This window comes from Typopeltis vanoorti, chromosome 8 (assembly GCF_054136105.1).
Source record: "Typopeltis vanoorti isolate ZY-2024b chromosome 8, IOZ_Tvanoo_1.0, whole genome shotgun sequence".
Classification (NCBI taxonomy): domain Eukaryota; kingdom Metazoa; phylum Arthropoda; class Arachnida; order Uropygi; family Thelyphonidae; genus Typopeltis; species Typopeltis vanoorti.
The window spans coordinates 142,366,878-142,394,536 of record NC_143556.1 but is presented as its reverse complement, the minus strand read 5'-3'; the positions used below and the strand labels follow the sequence as shown (position 1 = coordinate 142,394,536).

The 27,659-nt window shown below is 35.9% G+C and overlaps 1 protein-coding gene across 9 annotated transcripts in view; it reads right to left on the bottom strand.

Moving 5' to 3' along the window:
* Window positions 1-27,659, bottom strand: part of LOC150104397 (NAD(P)H pyrophosphatase NUDT13, mitochondrial-like) — a 581,172-nt gene that overhangs the window by 144,228 nt on the left and 409,285 nt on the right. For 5 of the 9 annotated variants that reach the window (XM_090396341.1, XM_090396343.1, XM_090396344.1 and 2 more), the window contains one exon: window positions 4,829-5,159. In XM_090396341.1, the coding sequence (XP_090252467.1) occupies window positions 4,829-5,129 (301 nt within the window). In that variant the 5' untranslated portion in view covers window positions 5,130-5,159. Of the gene's footprint in view, window positions 1-4,828; window positions 5,160-11,034; window positions 11,476-14,684; window positions 14,770-15,210; window positions 15,334-27,659 lie in introns of those variants that run through there. The other 4 variants (XM_090396345.1, XM_090396349.1, XM_090396347.1 and 1 more) reach the window with 4 other exon arrangements.

Below are 27,659 nucleotides of genomic sequence, written 5' to 3'. Positions count from 1 at the left end.
AGTGATTGTTCAAGTATTGGAAAAGTTGGTTAAAGATAAAATACAAGATTGAATGGATAGGGATGTAATACTTAATAGTGGAGAGCACAGTTTTATAAAGGGTAGGTCCTGTCTTAGCAATTTATTCAGATTTTAAAATAAAATGTCAGCAGAATTAGATAAAGGAAATGACTATACTAAGATACTGCCAGACTTTGCAAAAGCATTTGACAGAAGATCACATAGAAAACTATTACAAAAGTTGGAGTAAATGGGAATGGATATGAAGTTAGTAGCGTGGATGGTGGGATGGTTGACAGACAGACACTAGCGAGTAACACATAGTGGAGTGGAATCTAAGAAAATGAGGGTGACTAGCAGAGTAATCAGGGTTCTGTACTAAAGCCATCACTCTTTAATTTGTATATCAGTGACATAGGGAAAGATTTAAGAGAGAATATTCAGTTGTTTGCTTATGATGCAAAGCTGAGGTAAGCAATAGTTAATTAAGGTGATGTAAATATCCTGCTGGATGATTTAAAGAAATTGACACTGCAGACAAAGGATGATGATTGTCAATTGAAGTTTAGAGGGCATATTACAAAAGTTGGTAAAATGGCTCAAAGGATTACTGGATCTTGAAAAACAAACTAACAAGTAAAGATGGGAAGTTATTGTCCCTCTTTATAATGCTATGATTCGACCACATCTTGATTACTGTACCCAGATTTGGTCACCTGGGTTTCTTGGGAACCAGGAGGTGGTAGAGAAGATTCAAAAAGAAGCAACGAAGTGACAGGTCTCTGCAATGCACCATATGAGGACAGTTGAAGTTGTGTTGGTTGCAAAGTTTAGTTGATAGGCAAAAATGAGGGGAAATGATAAAAACTTAAGATATTAAAGGGGAATTATAAAATTAATGCAAAGGAAATTTTTCAATATATGACAAATAGAGAAATACTGGCCATTCGTGAAAGTGGTGCAAGAGTGCGACTAGTAAGAGTGTGCAGACCAGATTTTTTTTTTACATAGAGATTGGTGAATGAGTGGAATGGATTGCCAGAATCAGTTATGAGTTTCCTGACAGTGAATGAGTTTAAAGATAGGCATGACATGTTTGGTGTGTATAATAATAGTTTAGATCTCCCATGATGAATTTCCTGACTCCATGGAGACAGCATAAAATAATAAGAAGAAGAATGGATTCTCAGCCTAATAAGTGATTTCTAGCAGTTGATATCATTTATTTATTTCTTCAGAAGCTTTCAATATAGAAGGTGAATTTGTTCTAAAGTGTTAAAAATATTAAGGGATTTAAGAAGAATGTTGAGACTTTCATAAAAAAAATTAATTCCTTCTAAAGTGATGCCATGGTTGATAGTTTTTGGTAGTTTATTCAGTGGGATTTCCTTTCCTTGAGCATTACACAGTTATCAGCATTCATTTTACACAAATTATGTATTCTACAACCGTGTTATAAATAAGTATTTAATTTCCCGACATTTCGACCTTCATATTAAGGTCATTATCTGGAGTAGTTTAAAATAATACGAAAGCAAATTTTATCTTTGAAATGTCAACCATGGCATTCTAGTTCTCCACCCGCCCCCCCTTTTGAACTGCATTATCTCCATACCAGCTAGAAATCACATGTGTGTTGATATAAACTTTTTTTTTCTTAAAATCACACATATAATCAACCCTTGAAGTTTAGTAAATTCCTTCTGAGACACCCTGTATTTTAAGACAAGCCTTATAAATTAAAGGAGCTATACACACTCACCAGTACTGGCTTTTCCAAATATCCATACTTGTGGGATGCAAACCTGCTGCTGCTTTTAAACGAGCACAGACTTAATCAACTAAGCTAACCGAGGGCAGGCAAGAAAATAATTACCTTCTCTTTGAAACATTTTTTTTAAATGTTTATGTTACCTACCCTAGTTTCTGTGATTCAAATCCACAGTGATGAGTTAAGCTGAGTAGAAGGCTGAAGCAACTTTTTTTTTTACATGAATCCTACTCACAAAAAAGGCTGTAAGCCTACAGTACATATTACTACCATGGACATGCTAAAGGTTGATTAATCAACCTGTAGACCAGAATAATCAACCTCTGGTCTACAGGCCAAATATGGAGAATTCTCAAGCCAATTCACATGAACTGCAAATAAGCAGAGTGGTGGTCTCACATGAAGCAATGAAACTCATTTACCACCTGAAAGGTATTCATAACTATTCGTAAGTATGGTAAGATTCAAACCCAGGGCCTGTTAGGTAGGGAGCAAATATGCTAACTATTCAGCTAACTAGACAGTGCAAGGTTTCCAAAACATGAGTATAACTAAGGGTATGAAGCCAGTGTATTATGCCCACTAACTGTGTATCTTCCCCAGCAAGGTAGGTAGGTTGTGTGTGTGAGAGAGAGAGAGAAAGAGAGAGAGAATGTTATAAATGTTCCTGACATCCCACAAACTGGATTTGAACCAGGATCTTTTCATGTGAATGTCACAACATCCTAATGAATGCACTATCAAAACACTCAGATATCCACAGCATGTCAGCAAGACCTTGATGCAATCCTTATATTCTGAGGATAACTGCTCTTCGAGTATGGTAATAATAAATGTCTGCAGATAAACCACAGGAAGATCTAAGGATGGAACTTATCCTTCAGAACTTTTGAAGTTTTAAAGAAATGCAACCTTTAGACCACATACAAAACTGGCATTTCTCATCTGTTACCAAAAGAAAGTTTTAAAAGATTATCCAAACATCAATAAAGTGACTGCTTAAAACTGTCACACACCAAGGTTCAGGTTTTGGACATTATCATTGTCGTATCTTAAGTTCAATGGTCAAGAACGAATATGCCAACATGGCTTCCTTCAGGACCTAGAGACTTTTTTTTTCCTTGCATCAATCTAATTTATCCATGTAATGCACAGGTGCACATATCCATACATACGTGTTGTTCCTAGATGCTAATTTGACTTGAATACTATAAATAGTAATTAAAATGTTTTAGCTATCACGCTGTCATTTACATCCTAGAAATACTAGTCATTACATTCAGTTCTTTAGCCTCTCTGTATAACTGCTTCTCATTAAGAAGTGACAGATAAAGGAAACTGGATATCACATTTATTAATTATTGTGTTGCATTGCTGCAAGTTGCATCCCTGTTTACAGATTTAGTACACAATAACATTCATTGATTAAAAATATGAAATCAATTCTATCAGTAGCATAAGTAGAAGTTGTCGTAATGAGTTATAGGTTCAAGACATATTTTATTAGAGATCTTGGGTTGCATTCTCCCATACCTCTTATTTATTAAAGAACACGTAAGTCCACAGTAATAACTTTTAATTAATAAATAAGGTACAGATATTTCATACTAAAATTAATAGTACATCTTCAGTGTTACCAACAGATAGGAATGGAATACAAGTTACTAACATTCGGTGGATCACCTATTAAAATACATTGTTGTGAGCTAGGAAATGAAAGAAATTAATAAATAATTAATATTTAAGATAATTGGTTTTTTAATGATTACATAAAATAAAAGTCTCCAGATCTTTGAGAGAGAGAGACAATCATTTCGATTTAAATTCAGTCGGTGTAAAATAGCTTCACAACTTTCTTTAAAGAGGCGTTCATATTTGAACCTACATCTATGAAGGAGAATAGCTTTATCCCACTGGATATTATGGGTAGTGGTAATACTGTGTTGTGCTAGACCAGACTTCTGAGGTTTGTTGTAATCAATATAATATTGATGTTCTTTAATTCTTTTTTCCACAGAACGGCCAGTTTGTCCAAAATAAGAAACATTGCATTCACATGGTATTTGGTAAATGCCAGCCAAAGATAGAGATGACAGTTTATCTTTTGTAGAAGGCAATAAGGAAGAAATTTTGTTGATAGGAATATAAGTGGGAATCAATTGGTACTTTTTTAAAACTCTACCTATAGGTTCTGAGATTCCTGGAATGTAGGGGATTGGAACTCTGCAGACTGTTGAAGAAACCTAGGTATTGGAACATAAGATTCAATTATTTGTTAGATATGATTAGGGTGATAATTATTAGATTCCATTCGCTTTTTAATGACAGAAAGTTCTTGTTATAAGATTTCTGGAGAAGAGCAAACTTTATGTGCTCTATTAATTAGAGATTTAAGAATGCCAAAGTTTTTAGATGTGTGGTGAACAGACATTTTATGAATATATCTGCCAGTAAATGTGAGTTTTCAAAAGACGCTTGTAGATAAGGTACCAGAAGAAGTTTGAGTAAGCAGGATGTCCAAAAATGGTAAAGTACCAGAATTTTCCTTTTCCATGGTGAATTGAATACGAGGATGAAGGCTATTTATCTGTTGTAGAAAGCTCATCTTCAGTATGGGACCAAATGGCAAAAACATCATCAACATAATGATACCAAAGAGATGGCTGAGGGAGAATGGATGAAAATAGTCTCTTCGAATTGTTTCAAAAAATAGTTAGCCATAACTTGTTTGTAGAACTTGTTTTTCCAACTAAAATAACCTGAATAGAAAAATGAATACCTCTACCCCACTATCCTTAACATCAATGAAGTATGTATAATACATGAAATTTGAGTGCATCTTTTACAACAAGTAAATCATTCTTAAATGATAAAATACTGTTTTTTTTTGTTGTTGTTGTTTTTCAGGTATTTTTGATCACCTTTCCATATCATATCAAATGTCACAGAATTTCAAATTCCTTTCCATTCTCCCAAGTCACATGGAAATTGCGACTTCCAAGGTAAAAAAATAATAATAATAATAATAATAAAAATAATAATAATCATATATATTACCTTCAAACGTCAGCCACGGTACAGAAAATAACTGAAATTTGCTATGACAATTTTCTTCTGGATTAACAACCTTTTTTAGCGTACTATTTGCAACTTCTAAACATCCCTTGTTTACTAATGGAATGCCTTTGTTAAATATCAAATACTTCCCATTTCTAAAAGCCTCTATACACTGAGTATCACTTTCCTTTAAAGTCTGAAAAATATGCATTCTCTGAACATATGCAATATTCCTCCTACATAAATGCAATATACTACTTAAAACCTTTCTTCTTCTCCAATTTGAAGCCAACAAGACCATAATTTGTTTTTTATAGTGCAAATTCAGAACCTAAAAAAAAAATAATAATAATAAATAAATAAATAAAATAATGCAAAAAAAACTTTCACTAAAAAATTAATAATTATAAACAATTCATATTTAAGTTTAATTTATAGACATTCAAGCCCCCAAGGAGGTTAATCCCAATGTTTGTGTATGTAGAGTGAAGAAAATTAAAGTTCGAGAAAGAATCATTATCATTACACCCTCCATGAGTCAGCAGACTCATTGTGGGAGTTTAATTATTCAACTGACAACATATTTGTCATATGGAATCTTAAAATCCTTAACATTCCCTGTATTAACAATATATTCCTGTGTGCTCTATTCATTCACAGTCCTCCATGTAAAATAATTTCTAGGGATGGCCTCTGGTTCTTCACCTCTTGCCTTCTCTTTTTATAATCCTCTGAATTAGTCAAGTAAAATCCTCCCAGTAACTTAAATGTCTATCATATCACCTATTTTCATCCTATCCAACAAATTCTGCAATCTGCATTCCTTCAACTTCTCTCTCCATGGCCAACATGCCAGAATCCAGATATTGTGTTAAATTAGTTACTCATCTTTGGACTCTCTCCAATGTTTCCACATTGCAATGAAAATCAGGCTCGAGCACAACAGTCCAAGTGTGGTCTGACCAGTACTTTATACAGTGGCACAACCACCTCCCTATCCCTGCATGTTAGTACACTTCTTATCATAGCAGCAATACAATGTGTAATCTTTGCAACACTTGCAAATAAGATAGAATATAAGATAATAAGAGTAAATAAGTCTACTGTCAGCGATCCCTCCCAAATCTCAAACCTCATCCACTTTCTGCAGTAGAGTGCCATCAATATAGTACACAGCCTTATATTTCTGAAGTTGAAAATGTAACACTTACACTTGTTAATATTAAAACTACAACCCCACTCCTTTGTCCAAGTTAAACGTATATTCAAATCTTCCCGAAGAGAATAAACATTCACAGTGCTATTTATAATGCTCACAAACTTTGCTTCATCAACAAACAACTAAAGATTTCCAGTAAGTCTATATGATATGATTTCCAAAAAGGCTAAAGAGCAGACATCCAAGAACAGAACCTTGGAAAATGCCACTGGTTATCCTCCTTTTTTAAAAACACTGCTCCATCATATACAACTTCCTGGTATCATTCGGAAAGCCAATCACTAATTCTTCTAACCAATATATTATTTATTCCCATCCTCCGCAGCTAATACACCAACTCATCATGTGGTAACCTATCAAACGCCTTTTCAGACAGCATCCTTTATAGCATTAGACCAAGTGGTATTTACTCCCACCTGTTTTATCCCTGATTCTGGGTACGTAGAAAGTACTATTGACATTCTCGTAACTTCTCATACCATAGCAAGACTGAAGCTGCCTCCTATGTTTATCATAATTGTCAGTTTATAAAAACACATATACCCCTTCTTAAAAGAGAACTCCACATGTTTGGCATCATCCAACTAGGACACGACTGCATGGTCACTTTTCCTCATTACCGGCAGAGTGGCAACCTTGGTTATGATGCTATTACAAAATCCAGCACTCTCACACCATAGGTTCCTCTATCGCATGATGTTTCAGATAATTAGCCTTCCTAGTGACTGCATAAATTATATTATATGAATTTTCCATGTATATTCTCTTCTCTTCAATTCTTTCTAAAGTAATAGAGAAAACTTAACATCAGTACTAGTTGAAAATTTTCAACTTACAAATGACTGACATTATAGATTCTGCTCTTCTCCCGATCAACTGTAATCTTGTTTATGGTAACCACCTTTAGAAAAAAACCTAAAAAAAAAAAAAAGACTAGAAGTGATGATGATTTATGGATTTAATGGTGCAAGGACAGCAAAAGTCATACTAGTACACAAGACAATCACAAACATCCATGCCCTCAGTGAGACTCGAACCCATGACTGTTGGTTGGTGAGCAGGTACGCTAACCACTCAATCCAAACAGACAGGCGAGACTGGAAGATCTCAAGATGTTACTCTTAACGTTGTTGTTGGGTAAGGAGCTGGAGAGAGAGTTCCTTTGACTTATACATTTGTGAATGGACATCAGAATTGACCAATTATTTTTTTTTACTCATCTTATCAGACTTATCAAATCTGGTACCAAAAGCTTACATATAAGCTCTCATCATATGGTGTGTTTCATCTGATTTCATGTTGGAGGCTTAGAAGAGTAAAAGAGGCACACTGAGAAAGGATTATAACTATTAAATTAAGGGGGGATAAAAATCCCTTATTATTTTACAGCCAGTATGCAAAACTCTAAGATCGAAAACCACGATCTACGAGTTTCATGCCAAAGAACTATCAGTGAATCCAAGCGTAAGTGACCGGTAGCACAACACCAAGGCAACTCGAAGCAAAGGTGGAGCAAGCTCCCTCACTATCCATGATATTTTCTCATAATGTAAAAACACACAGCTCCTAGGAGATGTAATACTACTTTACATTATGAGGAGAGGTCACTACCCAGACCGGTTTCAACCTTTTTTGAGGTCTCATCAGTGAGTAGATAGTAGTTTTCGATCTTAGAGTTTCGCATACTGGCTGAAAAATAATAAGGGATTTTTATCCCCCTTAATTTAATTAACTTTGCCAGAAAGTATAGCCATTTGGCTTTTCATCTTAATTATGATTATAACTATTGTTTAATTGTACAATTTTTTTTTGTATCAGTCACAGGGATATCTTCAAGGAATACAACAGAACTTGTAATGTGCACACAAAGGCAACACAAAACTAAGTGAAACTCAATAAACAAGACTGGAGTCCCAACTAGGTGGGACACCATCTGTGGGCACCTGCCAATGGCTTTGGTTGTAATCTGAAATCTCTGAGAATTAAGGTTTCCTAAATTTTAGGAAGTTTAACACATACACATTTATTTAGAGAGGTTGGTTTTTGAGGATGGCTTCAAATTCTAATAAAAGTCTTTCATTTTTAAATTTGCTGTGATAGTGCATGGTGATTCCCCCCCCCCATGTGTATGTAATATCTAAAGCATGGTCACAGGTAGACATATTTTTGAATTTTGCTAGACATGTTTTCACATTTGGAGTCATGTCTCAAAGAGCTCCCTAAAAATACTACTCTCAATATAGGAAAGTGCAACAGGTTGATTAATAGCCTGTCTTTCACCAATTCACTGCATACTCTTTCACAAAGACCAAAGACTTTCAGTTTTTGCTGCTTGCATTTTCTACACATAAACCTATGGTCTCTGTTCATCAGAAATGACATCTGTAATTCTCCTCTCAGTCTGCTAAAACAAATTCAGTGACTATTCTATACTCCTTCAGAGTCAACTCCAAATTCAGAAAACAAATTTTTCTTCCTCTGCACTGTTGTCTTCTATTGCTGTCTTTGGAAAACTGTCATCCTTCATATACCACCTCCTAAGCAATACAATCTGCGAGTTTTCAAATCCAATATGTTAACAAGTTTCTTCTTTCTCTTAACCTTTCCACTCATCCATCAGTATTAAATGTCCTACATGTTGAACAATCAGTCTCATATGTTTCACATTCAACAATACCCTCCATCATAAAAAACAAAAACATACTTCATAAATACTGCTATATTTCACAAATCTTGGTCTTGGAGATTACACATGTATTTTCCAAGACCAAGCTACTTAAGATAATTGTCCCTCAGAACATCCAAAGATGAAGCTGGGCTCAGTTGTCAAAGGATAATGTGCTTGGAAATAGAAATTTCAAGGACAGGAAGGTGAAAAGAGTGGGGAAGGAATACTATTAATAGTAGCAGTATGGCTCAAAATTAACAGAATCATATCTAATAAGATGTTGCTATATTCCAGAGAATGCAGAAAATACTGACTGTGAAATGTGGTTTAGGCAAATCGGATGAGCATGTGTGTGTATATATGATAATGAGCACACACAAAAGGTAGCAAGATATATAACATATCACTACTATGTGTTGACAAAATATAGTGTAACAAAATGAAAGTATGGGTAAAAACTGAAGGTGCCAAGTAAAATGTAGGTTTAATGGAAGATTTAATTATAGGAATGTGGACTGAAAGGAGGAGACAGCATATGGAAACAAAAAGATGAATTTATTGAAGTTCTGAGGGGTAACCATTTTAAGCAGCATGTGATGGAAGGAACTTGAGGTTCTCAAGGCTAAGATTTGGTGATATCTTAACAGGATGTGGTTATCAACACATTACTGCTGAATGTGATGGATGCAACTGAGGGTTTTAAAGTATGTATTGGATTTGGTAATATCTTTACAGGATGTGATTATTGGTGATATCTTAACAGGATGTGGTTATCAACACATTACTGCTGAATGTGATGGATGCAACTGAGGGTTTTAAAGTATGTATTGGATTTGGTAATATCTTTACAGGATGTGATTATTAATAAGGCATCAAACTGTCAGTTGGTGAGCATGATCATGAGGTACTGGTTTGGAAAGTGGTGAAACAAGAAAAAGGTTACTGTCACAAAGGGATATATGTGAAATTATAAGGGTGATTATAAGAGGGTTCATAGTCAAATAGCATCAATATACTGGGTTGATGAGCTGTGTAGAAGAGATGCTGAAAGGCCATGGGAATTGATAAGGAAGTATCTGACACAAGCAATGCATACCTATATACCAAGAACAAACAGAGCTGAAATGGATCAAGTCAAATAAAACAAGCAATGCAGAAAAAAAAGAAATTATGGAGGAACAAGGCACTTATTAGTAAATCAGATGCATGAGAAGTATAAAATGCAAGCTGGAAAGGTGACGACTGATAATGAAAGAAAAAAGTGCTGTATGAGAGGAAGCTGGCCAGTCAAGAGAATAACTTGAGAGAATTCTCCTGCTATTAGCATGAATGAGGAGGAATAATTATGGCGGAGGTAACACTAGAATAGTTTTTAAAGCAGAGTGACTCATGCAAAGGATGTAGCAAAGTTACATAATGAGTACTTGATCAGCCTATATCATACTGACATAAACAATGCTACACAGCATGTAAAGATACAAATATAGAGAGAATAAAACTGGAGTGAACAAGTCAAAGGTTATCAAGTGTGGATTGGGTTAATAAAGCTGTGGGAAAGGATGACATAGCAGCACATATTTTTAAAGAATGTACAAAATAATTAGCTATGCCCTTAATCTGGTTATTTAATGAAAATATTGCAGTGGAAAAGTTTCCTAGGGTGTGGAAATAAGGCAAAATAGTACCACTCCAAAAGCGTGGTTCTAGAACAGAAATTTCCAATTACAGACTAATCTATATATCTGTAGATGTAGTCAAGGTACTCAAGAGGTTGGCTAGCAATAGAAAATACAGGACAGGATTGATGGATATAATGATATTTCATGTAGATTAACTGGTAATCTTCAGTTGTTTGCTGATGATACAAACTTTGTAAAAATTATAAGGGGCAATGGTGATGCTAATTCCCTTCATGAAAATTTGAATTGACTTTGGGCTTGGACAAATTAGCAGGATTGTAGTTTTAACATTAATAAATGCAAGTTGTTGAATTTTCAAGTGCAGATACATACACAGAGATACACACAGTCGAGGATGAGTGTGCCAACAGCATCAAACGATTGGTGCCCTTTCAACTACTAACTGCGCTCAAACTTGTTTAACTTTTTGCATGAGCCATTAGTAGCAGAGGTTCTACCAATCGACCAACCTTTGCTGGCAACCATATATATATATATTTATATATATATATAAATATATATATATATAAATATATATATATATATATATATATATTGTTGAAATTAGGATTTACTCGGGATGTATACATTTATAAAAATAAATTTAACTGACTAGAACCCGAGAAAGTATAACAAAAACCTTTAATACATCACAACTAGTTTCATCGGTGATCCGACTTCTTCAGGTGAGAAATAAAAACATAAGACATAAAATAACACGGTAAAAAATGAACTTTACAGCTTAATAAAAAGCAGAATAATAACAGTCATATTTGAATAGGTGACCGCGTGCTACCGTTGGCATGAGTAGAATGTGTGCGACAGCTAATTTTTGAGCGCCAGTACTGGATTACTGCGCTATGGGAATCGGGTAAATTGTAGCTAAGATTATTATTTAAATGTGAAGGGTCCAGAACTATTTCTTTTGATTCGATGATTCTTCTTTCGAATTCATCCTTGCAAATATATAAATTAGTAGTGCGTTCCCACTCAACTTGATGTGGCTGTTCTTCAAGGTTAGAGTTTGCCGAGAAAAGGACATGACTGGAAAGGGCGCTCGCACGTGCTCTACTGTAGGAGATGTCACGTCTATGTTCCTCAAGACGAAGTGAAACAGATTTGTCTGTCTGGCCAAAATAAGGTCGACCACAGTTGCACAAAACTTTATAAACACCAGGAAAATGCAGATGGTTGTGTTTTGGTTTTGGTCGACTCAGAAAAATCCAGTCTTAGCTAATTTTTTTCTAGAAGATTTTGAAGAGAAAGCTATTTCCTCAGCTACTTTGAAACCTAAACTGTGGTTACGTTACATCGATGACGTCTTCCTTATTTGGGGACATAGTTTAGAGGAACTGCAAAACTTCCTAAACCATTTAAATAACCAACATCAAAACATTAAATTCACATCTGAACTAGAGGTTAACGGCGTTCTCCCCTTCTTGGATCTAAAGATCAGTAGATTTCCTGACTGTCTTAAATTTTCAATTTTTCGAAAAACCACCCACACTGATAGATATTTACATGGTTCTTCTCATCACTTCCCACCTCAGAAACTGGGCATCATCTCCACCCTCGCCCATCGAGCAAGATGTCTCATTTCCACAGAAGAAGACCTTCAAACAGAGCTTAACTTCCTGAAAAACACCTTCTTAAATAATGGATATTCGTCTCGTAACATCACTAAACGCTTGAGACCACGCCAACATCCTCGACAAGAAGATGACTCCAACCCTATCACTCATATACAGTTGCCTTTTATCAGCACTCTTACCCCAAAACTAGCTAAGATTCTGAAAAAATTCAACATAAAGACCGACTATACTACGCTGCCAAAACTTCGTTCTTTTCTGAGTCGACCAAAACCAAAACACAACCATCTGCATTTTCCTGGTGTTTATAAAGTTTTGTGCAACTGTGGTCGACCTTATTTTGGCCAGACAGACAAATCTGTTTCACTTCGTCTTGAGGAACATAGACGTGACATCTCCTACAGTAGAGCACGTGCGAGCGCCCTTTCCAGTCATGTCCTTTTCTCGGCAAACTCTAACCTTGAAGAACAGCCACATCAAGTTGAGTGGGAACGCACTACTAATTTATATATTTGCAAGGATGAATTCGAAAGAAGAATCATCGAATCAAAAGAAATAGTTCTGGACCCTTCACATTTAAATAATAATCTTAGCTACAATTTACCCGATTCCCATAGCGCAGTAATCCAGTACTGGCGCTCAAAAATTAGCTGTCGCACACATTCTACTCATGCCAACGGTAGCACGCGGTCACCTATTCAAATATGACTGTTATTATTCTGCTTTTTATTAAGCTGTAAAGTTCATTTTTTACCGTGTTATTTTATGTCTTATGTTTTTATTTCTCACCTGAAGAAGTCGGATCACCGATGAAACTAGTTGTGATGTATTAAAGGTTTTTGTTATACTTTCTCGGGTTCTAGTCAGTTAAATTTATTTTTATAAATATATATATATATATATAAATATATATATATATATATATATATATATATAAATATATATATATATATATATATATATATATATATATATAAATATATATATATATAAATATATATATATATATATATATATAAATATATATATATATATAAATATATATATATATATAAATATATATATATATATATATATATATATATATATATATAAATATATATATATATAAATATATATATATATAAATATATATATATATAAATATATATATATATAAATATATATATATATAAATATAAATATATATAAATATATATATATATAAATATATATATATATAAATATATATATATATAAATATATATATATATAAATATAAATATATATAAATATAAATATATAAATATATATATATATAAATATATATATATCGTATATATAAATATATATATATATATATATATATATATATATATATATATATATATAAGATTCAAGATCTGGGGTGATGACCAACAATGAACTGAAGGGTTTAGAGGACACATTGCAAGTGCTGCAAACACTACACATCACATTGCAGCTATGATAAGAAGTATGCCAACATGTAGGGATAAGGAGATAGTTGTGCTACTTTATAAAGTGCTAGTCAGACCACACTTGGACTATTGTACTCAGATATGATTACCTAGTTTCCATTGTAATGTGGAAACACTGGAAAATTTCCAGAGATAAATGACTAAGGCAATAACAGGAGTCAGGAATTTTGGTTATGAAGAGAGTTAAAGAAATGTACATTAGCGGGTTTGATGGATATGAGAGAGAAAGAGGTGATATGATATGATTGAGACCTTTAAGTTAATGAGGAAATGTTATATTAGAAGAGGGAATTATAAAAAGAGTACACAGTGAGAGGGAAAGAGGCCATCTCTGGAAGTTGTATGAAGGTGTGGTGAATAAAAGTATCATGAGCAGATTTTTTTTTTTTTTTTATGATGAATTGTGGGTGAATAGAACACATTACCAGAAAGCATTGTGAACCCAGGGAGTTTTACGGATTTTAAGATTTGATGTGTTCTTGGCTCAATGAGTCTGCTGACTCCACAGAGATTATGATAATAATATCCATTACTGATTTTACTAGTTTAGTTAAAGTTGATATACCTTTTAACTACATGTAATATGTCGATACCTAACAGATGAAATAATACCTTCGTACAAAATATTTTGAAATTCAGACAATCCTTCTGAATTTCCAGAGGGGTAGGGGAGAAAAGAAAAGAGAGCAAGAGTTGTGATGCAGGATATATTTATTTTAATAAGAATTACTACAATTCTATCAAAATGTCTTTTCCCCATTTCAGAAAATATGCTCCTATAATTTAATTATAAATTTATAAAATTGCTTACTATTAAAATAAAATTGAAAAATTCATAAAAGTTTATATAATAATAATTATTATTATAAGGAAGAGAGGTTGAAATTAAGACATTTGGTACTGATGATTGCCTGCAGAAATTTGGAAGCCTCGGATCTACAGCAGTATTAATTTCACAAACACTTCTCAAAAGACAACTGCTTATGCATTACTTTCAACTCCAAGAAGGAGATGCATGATGTTTTGTATTAAAGGCAAGAGGCCACTACCCAGACCGGTTTCGACCTTTATTGAGGTCTCATCAGTGTGAGCTAGGCTAGAAAATACCAAGATTTAGTAATACAAAGCTCATAAGTATTTTACCAGAACAAGTTGCCATAAGGTGTTTTAACCTTATTAAATAAAAATCTCTGGAGGAGATATAAATGTAGAAAGTATTTTACCTTGGGTATAATAAATGTTAAGAATACCAAGCAATTTTTTAAACCTGGTTTTACTCCAAACAGACAAATAAGTCAAGTTTGTCTGTTTGCTTCCGCTTCGTCCCCCTTCTGGTGACGTCATTTCCGGTAGCGAACGAAGACGAGGTACCCGCTCACGCATTAATGCGTCCGCTGCGGTCTCCCATAGGCTACCATGTTAAAGAACCAGCCGTTTGAAAGGAAAGAGTCCGATATTCGAAATGGATTAATTTCAAAACCCGAAAAGAGCCCTAATTTTAGTAAGTTGCGCTATTCTCACTGAAAGGTAACAAATTGCATGACATGCTAATATCGGAATTTAGCTTCGATACGATCTTTCTCACGTTTAGGGAAAATAAAAATAAAACTGCTACAATTTGTAAATAATAATAAGACGATAATTTGGAATAATTTGATTGATACGTTTAAATAGAACTATTTCTTAAGGAGTAAGATTATTTTTAATCTAATAAATTATCATTTGAAGAAATTTACTATTATACTTTACTTCAAATGGGGTTAAGAGAAGATTAAACTGACTTCGCACCAAAAGTGCAAACTTCTAATCCAAAACACGAATGTTAGAAATGGCTAATCAGGGTACTGCTTTAACCTAAATGAAAGACACTGCAGAATCTCAATGTAAATACAGCTGTGGGATTATATGGGATGGTATTATTATTTCGTGACACAGTGGCGCACCGAGAGGGGGAGCCAAGGGAACGTTGCCCCTCCAAAAAAAACAAGAAAACACTAGAAAATTTTCCAAAAATCTTTTCCTAAATAAAATTCTTTTTTTTTTTTTTATTTATGTTGTGTCGTGTTTTCTAGTTCTATACTACTTATGAATTAGCGATCATTGCAGATGCTCATCATAGGTGGTATGCGATGCGTAGTGTGTATTCTCAAATCGTCTACCCAATCGCCCCCCCCCCAAGATTAAATCCAGAGTGCGCTACTGTCGTGACACCCCCAAGGAGTCCAAAGACTCATTGAAGGATAGCACCTACTCTACAAGTCTCTGTCTCCACCACTCAAATCACAGACTACCATCATCTACACCAGCGCCTTATAATGCCCACACCACCAACAGTATTTTCATAGTCAATCACAAACATCCACACCCACGGCGGGATTCGAACCCGCAGCCTCTTGGCTGGAGAGCATGTACGTTGACCACTCGGTCGACCAGGCCATATCAGCTAGGGTTTTGCGAGAATGTACAAGAAAACTGGCAATGCCTTTGACTAGTTTCTTTCATTTAAGTATCAGTCCCGTAGAGTTCCAACGGAACTCTATGAATGAAATGGAAAGAGGGCAAAATATTTCCTTTGCATAAGGAAGGTACTAAGACTACAGTAACAAATTATAGACCAATCTGTATCTCAGGCGAGGTGGCAAAAGTACTAGAAAAATTGGTAAAAAAGAATGCAAGAATGGGTAGATAAAAATATGATACTGCATGAGGGTCAACATGGTTTTGTGAAGGGTCGGTCATGCCTTAGTAATTTACTAAACTTGTTATAATAGAGTAAAAGCTGGGTTTGACAAAGATAATGGCTACACAATGATTTTGCAGCATTTTGCAAAGGCATTTGACAGAAAACCACATGGAACTTCTGTTACGCAAATTAGAACAAATGGGGATGGATGTGATAAATTCACATCCATCTGGTTAAGTCGATAAGAAGGTGGCTGCTGGACAGATATCAAAAAGATTTATATGGAGGGCAGAATTGAGGCGAAAACAGGTGACTAGTGGTGTGCCGCAAAGTTCAGTGCTGGGACTATTACTGTTTAATTTGTACGTAAATGATATTAGAAATAACCTGAAAGGAAATATTCAGTTGTTTGCTGATAATGTGAAATTAGATAGAGTAATAGTCGATCAAGGCAATGTGGAGAACTTGCAGGATGATTTAAATAGGCATCAGTATGGGTAAAAGTTAATGGGTATCAGTTTAATGTGGGGAAATGTAAAGCATTGTAAGGCATGTAAAGCATGTAAATGTATGCATTTTGGGATAAATAGATAACAAGCCGTGTATCACATTGATCTGTATTCCACCTGGAATACAGTGCCATCAATGTGATACAGATCAAGCTAGAAATTCAGGGGTGGTGGTAGACACAGTTAAACTTTAGAGGACATACTGCTAACATTGCACATAAGATTACTTGGCTATTGAAGAACACATTAACAAGTAGAGATGCCTGGTTTTTCCCTTTCAGTTGTTTGGACCGTAGGTGACTTTATAGGCATTGCCCACAAAGTATTCCTGGTGAGATTTTTACAGGCCAGTTCACCATTGCCTTCCCCAACCACCATAATTTTTATCCAAGGTCGAGAGTGACATATGGCTAAGGCATATTCATGACTGTAATCCATGTGTGTTCACTGGCTGATTTGCCTGTTCTTGGGGAAAACCCGAGTTTCCGGGTGAAAAACCATACCTCGGTATGAGACCGTCTATCTCATTTTTAGTCAAGAGAAACCAAATAAAGGTTCCTCACGTCACTGACGGGGATCGAACGCAGGTCTTTTCAATTAAATGGCTTAGTCTATACTGACTGAGCAATGGAGGCTCTCAAATAGAGATAAAGAAGTAATTCCATTTCATAAGTACTTGATACACCCACATCTGGATTACTGTGCTCAAGTCTTGTTCCCTGGGTTTCTTGGGGATGAGGAAGTGGTGGAGAGGATCTAGAGGCGAGTGAGCAAGATAGTGAGTGGCCTGTGGAATGTTCCCCATGAGGATAGATTGAAGGTGTGTGATTGCAGAAGTCGGTTGAAAAGACCTGGGTTCGATTCCCGTCAGTGACGTGAGGAAAGTTTATTTGATTTCTCTCGACTAAAGATGAGATAGATGGTCTCATCTATCTCATCTTGTTAATGGGTTCAAGGAGAGGTATGATAGATTTTGTGGATAGATTCGGTCTCCCGCGATAAGCCTCGTACTCCATGGATATGCCCGTATAATAATAATAATAATAATAATAATAATAAATAATAATACACATACTTCCATTGAGTACTAGACTCATCGCTGGAGATCCATTATCATCCACTATCATACCTCTCAAACTCACGAACTGATAAAAACCTCTGGCAACCCTTCAACTCCACCATCTCCCACGTAAACAATTAGTCCTTATATCCATGCTAATCACACTTTTTACCTGCTAAAAAACAGTTATCCAGAAATTACGCAATTTCAGAGGTAACTCAACGTTCTCTCGCTTCTTACTATGTACTGAAAAAAAAACAGGCTTCAGTGTCAATACTAATATAAATTTACCTTAATCACTTACACTGCTTGGAAATAAGTAAATGCACATTATACTGTAAGGAACAAACAACCATGGTGCCCGACGTAATAAGATTTGTCACTAGCATGACTGCAACAATCCAACGAGGCATACTTTTCACAAAATTATGATAGCTATCAAGGGAATTTAGAACCATTCTTCCTGTAATCATGCAATGAGATCCTGGACAGTTGTGCAGCAGAAGTCATGTGACCTCACCTAAAGCTCTAGTCATTCCATAGATTTTCAATATGGTTCAGATTAGAGCTTTATGGAAGCCGTTCAAGTGTAGCGATGTTATTGTTTGCAAACCAAGCAGTTACAGCAGCAGTCTTATGACACAGTGCACTGTCTTGGTGAAAGAGAGATGGTCAGCTCCACAGAAACACCATAAGGTAGCAAGCAATGCACCGTCCACAATGTTCATATATCTCTCGGAGTTCAATATTTGGCACCATAAACGGAGGTATGATGCCAAATCAGGAAAACCAGGACTATACCATCACACTGGCACCTGAGAATTTCATAGCTAGGGTTATGCACTCTTGAAAGAGACGTTTACTGGGCATCCAACACACCGCAATCGGTCCATCTGCTCTGTAGAGGTTGTAGTGTGATTCGAGCTCCATTACATAAGTCGCTCGTGGAAGCTTTCGAAGGTTTGACATCCTCCTGTGCATACTCTCTGCACCATGACGATGACACCACTTTCGGGAATTGTGGAGCTTGCAAATTGCCACGGGAGAATGCTGGTCTTGAAATTCACGCTTGCTCTTGTTATCATCCAGGGAGTGAGAGGTGTGATTAGCGGAATAATGAATTACTGACCATTTAAAACTATATATTTAGATATTTATGTACATTTAATCATACAAATACATTTATTTTACAAATGATATTCTATCTTTTTCAGTTTACTACTTGAATTCAAATTCTACCCTATGGTTCTTCTTTATGAACTGGTCAATAACATCATCATAAAAAGTTGGTTGTAACTTAATTTTCCTAAGCAGTACGCACACCTGTAAAGGCTGGCTGAAGCTCACTGGCTCTAGCTACTTTGACTGCACATGCTCTTGTGTTTAAAACGACGTGAAAGGAGTGGAAATGGTTATCGCGCGCATGAAATCTCGGTGCTGCAGCGCAGACTTGGAAGCTCCTAAAACCGAGCAAGCCAAGGTAGCTTTGACTAGACGAGCAAGCATCGGCCTTCGTTACACAACGCAAAACTCAATTAGTGCCGCGAAAGCTTAAGACGTCTTCTGTCTACAAAAATAAAAGCCTAAATGGAATGCATATAAATGCATGCATTTATTAACAAATAAATATTACTGCTTTATGCTCAATTAATGAGCTTGTGCAGCAAGCATGGAAAATTCGCCCTTGCATATTGCAATCTTACATGGAAACCCATGTTGCGATCCTCAGTCCTGAATGATTTTGTGCACATTCGTGTTCCAATCAATGCCCAGAACTCAACATTCAACGAGTCGGCCGACGAGTGGCTGTTTTTGCCTTCGTAGTACCTCCATGGTCATGTTCGGTGAGTGCGGCAGGTCGTCCACTGCGGGTTGCGCTTACAGTTAACTACCTGCGCTTCCATCCCAGTATGGTATCACTAATAGTTTGCCTAAAATACCCCAATTTCTCACAGATAGGCTTGCGACATGTATAATTTTATTATTATTATTATTATTATTAAGGGCGACTCAAAGGAGTCCTTGGACTCATCGAGGCAGGCCCTGATCATCATATCAAGAACAGCTATTCAGCATTCACACAGTATCTATCATACTTTGCTTTGAACTCGTTCACAGTCATTGCACACACACACACACAACAGACTCTGGCAGCTTATTCCACTCATTCACCACTCTCCAAGTAAAAAACCTAGTTCTACACCCTTGCTGTCTACACTTTTGCTCAGTTTACATGGATGGCCCCTAGTTCTCGCACCACCAAACCTGTTCTGAAAAATTTCCTCCAAATTAATCTTATAAAACCCCCTCAAATTTGAATGACATAAATATATCACCCCTTCTTCTGTTTATCAACCAATTTCTGTAACTCTTCTTCTCATAAGGTTCATTCCATAGACGAACTACAATCTTTATCACTCGCCTCTGGACTCTATCTCCTCCCCATCACCAAGAAACCCTCGCGCACAGATCTGCGCATAATAGTCAAAATGGGGTCTTATCAAGTCTCGCTAAAGAGGAACAATAACCTGCTTGTCTCTGCACGTCAAAGTATTCTTCAGTAACCAAATGATCTGATGAGCTGATTTATAATAATAATTATTATTTTTATTATTATTAGGTGCAAAGTAGCAGATCATTACTTCATGGCTCTAAACTTCACACTAAGGCAATATCCATGCAATGCCCACAGATGAAAAGCAACACAAAACAATAATAGACGAAGAAATAGTCAACCACAAAATAAGACAAACCGACTGGTAACATATGGCATCAGATTCAGCAGATATCTTATACTACAACATTAAACTCGCACTGGAGGAAATATATAAGGAAGCTGCAAAGAAATGCAGAATTCGTTCAAGAACAACCCAAAATCTTTGGATAACACAAAACTTAATCCTAGAAATACACATAAAGGACGCTCTATGGAAATAATTAAAGCGATCTCCAAATAACACAGCTTTAAAAACTGAATATAAGATAACAAAAAATCGCTTTACAACACAAATAAGAAATGCAAAAAGAAACTACTACAGAGACAAATTAACCACTGCACAAAACAAAATGAAACAAACCTGGCATCTGATCAACAAGATGCCAGGTTTGTGCTCCCAACACCACCGCCTCTGAAACCATAAAACACAGCTTCATGAAAGACGCAAAACCTATCGAACAACTAGCAAAATGACTATAACCAATACTTTGCAGACTCCATCCAAGAACTGCACAGAAATATTCCCCCAATCACAAACTGTGATCCTCCACTTGGACCACAATCGAAACAGACATTATGGTTCCCAATCATAAAAGGAGCACAACTTCTCTCTGTAATACATCAAATCAAACCAAACAAAGGCCCGGGAATTGATGATACAAGACCTAATGATATCAAGCAACATGCAACCAGCTTAGCCCCTATCCTACTAAAATTAATAAATAAAATATTTAAAACAGGACAGATACCAAGTATGCTAAAGGCCGCCATAATCACACCCGTATACAAACACAGAAAAAGAAATTTAATCAGCAATTACACACCCATAGCAACATTATCAATTATCAATCAAATTATGGAGCGGATCGTACTAAAGAAACTCACAGCATATACAGAGAACTTTCATATTATCCACAAAACACAATACGGTTTTCAGAAAAATAAGGGAACGGCATCACTCTTGGAAGACTTTACAGACGTAATTAATACCGCCTTAGATAAAAAACAAAATTGCTATGGTAGTCTTTATTGATCTATCTAAAGCATTTGATACATGTTGGAATAGATGGGTTTACAAACTACTTTCAAAATAGAAAGCACATCATACGTATCGGGTCAAACCGAAGTAGAGAGCTACCAGTAACCTGTGGAGTGCTACAGGTAGCTGTACTCTCCCCAAATCTATTCAACATTTACACGCACGATATTAATCAGCTACCTGTCAAAGGTAAGATCTTCCATTAAGCAGAAGAGACAGCTATAATATCCATCCATAATAACGCAAGCACAGCCCAAACAAATATGCAACATGACATAAATTTGCTCATAGACTGGCTCACTAAAAACTCCATACACCTAAACTCAGATAAGACAAAATGAATGATATTCAGAAATCCACTGATTTGACCAGTTGATAACAAACATATAACCATCCAACAACCACTCTCCAACATAAAAAACACACAGAACAGTAAAACCACTACAATCACTCAGGTTGAAACAATACGATACCTTGGAATTGACTTCAATGCAGATATGAACTGAAATAGCCGCATAAACCATCTACACAATAAACTCCTAACAATAACTGGCAAACTCTACAGGATAAAAGACATAGTTCCCACACGCTTAAGAACACTAATATACAAAGCACTATGACAAAATATACAAAGATACACTATAACAACATATGCTTTCTGTGCACCCTACAAACTAAATAGATTAATGTGGTTACAGTACAAAATGATAAAACTGATCTTTTGGGAAAAAAGCGACAATAACGACTTTACATACATTGCAATGTCAGAACACAAAATACTGACAGCAAAACACTTATGACACTATGCAGCTGTGCTAAAACATTATTTCGATGCCAACTACAGGAGAGTCAGAAATACATACCGTATAACAAGACCTCAGACAACTAATTATATCACATGTAAATACAATAATCACTTCGGAAAAGCCACACGAAACGTCTACATCCCAGACATGATAAACAAATTACCTTTTGAATAGAGAAACCTGAAACCTTACAAACTACAATAGCCCGAAAAGAGCTCTAAGGACATAATATGAACCCAAAATACCATGCAAACTTAATGAAACACAATATATTTGTTCAAGCTTCCAGTTCAGCGACGCCTCAAGACGTTCCAAGTTATTTGTGTGTGTGTGTGTGTGTGTGTGTGTGTGTGTGTGTGTGTGTGTGTGTGTGCGTGCGTGCGTGCGTGTGTGTGTGTGTGTGTGTGTGTGTGTGTGTGTGCGTGCGCGCGTGCGTGCGTGCCTGCGCGAATTTTAAAACCAACGGCTGCAGTGGAAATCAAACCTATTAAACATAGGTTTGATTTCGTAAAAAGTGTCCACAGCAAATAAACCAATAAATAATAACTAACTCATGTCATCTCCAGATAAAGCTTACAAATAAGCTTCGAGGATGGAAGCTGAGAAATTACAATGCATAAATATATGACACCTCCAGGGAGTCCAAAGACTCAAGGGAGGGCACCTACTCTACAACTCTGTCTCTTCCACCAACTACAATTAACCGAAACTACACCAACGCCATCTAGCGTCCGCCACCATCACCACTAGTATTTCCACAATCACAAACGTCCATGCCCAAGGCTGGATTCAAACCGTAGCCTTTTGGCTGAAGAACGGATACGCCAAGCACTCGACCAACCATGCGAATAGCACATCACTAATCACAGGCCTTCTTTTGGACTCTACTCCCAAATAAATTAATCTCTGATATCTTCCCATCAACCACCCTCCTAGCCATCTCACCAAACCTATATTCATCTCCATGTTCTGCAGTTTATCGATTAGAATTTCATGTGGTATCCTGTCAAAGGCCTTTGCTAAGTCCAGCATTATCACTGTAAACCCATTACCCTTATCCAATCAGCCATCAATGTATTACTAAACGTGAGCAAATTCCTGAGGCTTGATCTACCCTTCACAAAACCATGTTGCTCCCCATACAGTATTCCATTTCCATCTATCCATTCTTATAGTTTCCTCCTAACCAACTTCTCTAATACCTTGGCAACGACTCCTGGTATGCTAATCGGTTGTTAATTTGTAACAGCAGTCTTGGAGCCTCTTTATGCAATGGAACTATTTTCCCCTGTTTCCACTTCTTCAGGGTTTACCCAGAGCTGAATTAAACAATATAGTCAAGGGAACCGACAATTCTTTTGCAGCTTCACATAAGTCACGCTGGTATACCATCGAATCCCACAGATGTATTCACATTATTGTTCTTTAATATGCTATTCACCTCTATTTCATCCACTTCAGTTCCCGTATAAGCCATCGGTTCTCTTATTCCTGCAATATCACCACCTGGATGATATACCCTTGTAAAGTATTCACTTATAAATTCTACTATTTCGACTTATTCAGTTACCTCCCTAAAAATCATTCTGCTGTATACACTTTTTCTTTTACTTGCAGCATATCGAAAGAACTGTTTGGGATCCTCTTTAGCTTGCATTGCTAACTTCCTTTCATAATCTGCTTCTGCTTTCCATACCACACTTGTTGCCCTTCTGGCGTGTGCCTTGTACTGTTTATGTGCCTGCAGGTCACCTTTTTCCTTAAATTCCCTCCACAATTGTTTCTTTTTTTTTTTGCAGCTCAATGCTGCAAGCTTAATGCTGTTATTCACATTTAACTTCCGCTTGATTTACTCTCCTGACCCTAGGTATGCAGTCAGCCATTACCTCCCTCACAAACTCTTTTACCGCATCCCATGCACTATGAACATCCATCCCTAGCAGTTTTACATGCCATGGCACTATCAATATCTATCCCTTGCAGTTTTACATGCCATGGCACTGATCCAAGCAATCTCCTAAGCTTATTATACTTGATAAGCTTAGGAGAATTTTTACTCCCACTTACTCCCGTTACTCCCACCCCTTATCCTATTCCATCATATTTTATCATGATAACATATACCCTCTCTTAACTGAGAGGGTATACGTTGTCATGGTATGCCATGACAACTACTCTTAAACTATCTCAGTTCCCTTCTGGCAGCTATTTCACTCGGACACAGTGATTTGGGAACATCATATTCCTCCAATTTATACCCGATAGAAACACGTGACTTCTTACAGGTCACGATGCACCTTGCTCATGGAATTTCCACTGACTTCTTTGAAAGCATTGAAAGCAATGTATATGCCTCTATCATGTCTCCTCTGTTCCACCTGTTGGCTATATTTCGAAACCCACAAATCATCAATCTCTTCTCATAGAGAGCATTCCATAGACTTGCCATAATTTTTGTCACTGGCATCTCTTTATTCTCCACCATTTCATCTTTCTGAAAGAATCCGGTCCAGATCAGTGCACACTAGTCCATATGTGTGGCCTTGTAAAACTTTTCTATCCATGTGAGGAAGACGACACACACAGCCGAAACAGCTCACACCCCATTACTCCCACCCCTTATCTTATTCCATCATATTTTATCATCCTTTCCACAAAAAATTTCTATCTTTCACCTTCTTTCTAAAGAATTCTCAGCCCACCCTTAAAACCCGGGTTCTGAAATTCAGAATACCTCTTGCCTCACTAACAATCCAATTCCTCCCCCCCCACACACACACACTTCCTTTCATCATGCTTCAACATTAATATAAATGTATATTGTCATACGCCGGATGTCACTCAATAACAACACAACCAAGAACATCCTACAAAGGTATATACGAAATTATTCTTTCCATATATTCTACATGTATCTTTAAAGCATTAATAATGCCCTAAAAATTGAGTAAAGAGCCAACATTACAAAAGGGGTACTCTTAAACAAAAATAGGAAAAATAGCCATAAAAGTTAATAATTTTCTATCCCTACTTACTAGCGTGTTCATTAACAACGCTGTATTATGAAATGCCCTTTCCGATGCCTTCTCAATACACCGTCTAAACTTCAACTCCCTGTCCAAAACCACCCTAAATGCCTGGCCCTACAGTTCACTTCCATCAACATAATGCACAGATTATGATCTCCTCTTCCTAAAGTGTATCACTTTACACTCGTCCACATTAAACTGCAGCCATTTAACTTTTCCCATATTGTTAGTCTATTTAAGTGTTCGTGCAGGATCTCTACATCACCTGAAGCTAATAAACCACTTAATCAAATCTGTCTTTAGTGTTACGAAATGTAATTTTTTCATCATCTTGACATTCCTGATATGTACCCTCACGGGTTATACAGAATAATTTTGATAGTTCTACATGAAAAAGTTACACCGCTACTAACTTGCGATCAACAATTTTCTCCCAGGTTGCCAGTCAAGATTCCATATTACATAAAAAGATTATTAATTTTTTTAATATATTAAATTAAAAAATATATTATATTTTATATAAATATTAAATTAAAAAAAGCAATGTTCGAGGTTGGCTTCTTTATATGTTGGGGAAGTGGCATGTCATTTTTAATTATTAATAATCGTATATTAATTATTAATAATCGTATTTAATTATTAATAATTTTTTATAATTAAAAATTATTTTACAATTATTTTTAATTATAAAATTATAATCATTTTAATTAATTAATTTATTATTATTATTATTATTATTATTATTATTATTATTAATTACTGTAATGTAACTATTACTGAAACATTAGTCAGTATGCATTGCATTCGAGAAATCTCGGAATTATCTGAAATTAAAGACTAAGCAACAATGCTTTCAGAGGTTAGTTTAACGTCTGTATGAATTTCGTGTATTCTTCAGGCACATTTGTCTGTTTTTCCGGGATGGAAAACCCGTTTCTAAAGAGAAAAAATGCCACCTCCTCTTGTGACGATGAAGATTTACATAACACTCTTTACTTGGGCTAGCGTGAAAATTAAGAACAGTTTCAATTTCAAGCGTTTAAATAAAAAATAAAAAAGCAGTGTTCGAGGTTTACTTCTCTACGTGTTAGGTAAGTTCGCATTTCTCCTTGATTAAGTAAACAGCTGTAATAACAACTAAAACGGATCTCTAGGTGACTGAGAAGATGCAAGCATAACAATAAAAACGACGATTTACAAGAATTTAGTCAATAAAAAGGCAAGATTATTATCCCCAAGGAGACAGAACTTAGTACCAACCATATTAACAAACAGTGTTATTTTCATTAAAACAGGCATATTTTAAAGCTGTCCTACAGGTTAACAGGTAGAAGAAAATCTAGATTATTACCCCTAATATGAGTAAAAACTGAAGGAAAATATACAATCTTGTAAACAACAGGCCATCATGGATATATTAGATCTTGTTCCGATAACTATGGGCTAGAGGGTCGGTCGTGTTTTCAGAGAGCTCCCGAAAGCTAAGTATAATTTTGAATGAAAATCATAACGTAATATTGTCTAATTTTGGTAGCTTGTTGTGTCTGTGTGATTTTGGTGTGAATTCCGTTATTTAATTTAGTATTTAACGATACGTTTCATAGATTTGAATATCGCGCCGATGCGACGTAAAATAATGGCGTCCAAAAATACGACGCCATTGTTCAAAAACTATGTGTAAGCATAGTGAGGAGTTGAAGTATGTGTCAGGCTGTGAGACAGTTATGGTTGAAGAAAGCCAGAATGTGAGTGAAAATAGTGGCTTGATAGGGAATTGCGATGTACAAGATGGCAATGAGAGCGGTGATCAAAGAAAGAGTGAAAGCAACTATACAGAGAGAGAAAATGATTTGAATTATTAAAAAAAAATAAGGAATTATTTGTAGGAAGTGAGATCTAGCTAGGTTGCGCGCAGTGATACAAAATGCGCAGCGGGAGTAACTAAATCGTACTTATTTGGGAAATTTAAGGATGTAAGTGAGAGTATTAGAGTGCAAAAACAGAGGGTGAAAGAATTAATAATTGTGGCGGGTACGAATGAATTGAAAGGTGATAAATTTTTTATGAGAGAGGACTTGAAAGTATTGTTAAAGGTAGCGAAAGAAAAGAGTGACAGATTTAGAATGGTGAGTCTGTTGTCGCGGTATGACAGAGAAGAGTTTAGAAGGAGGGCCATAATCGCAAATGACATTATGCGCAGATTATGCAGATGGTGTGGTATGGAATGAGTTTGATGGGCGAAAGGACTTATACAAGATGGATGGCCTGCATTTGAATGGACTTGGTGTGCAGAGGCTGAAAAAAGTGTTGCTGGATGAAGTGAAAATGGATGTGCAGAACCAGGAAAAGTGAAACT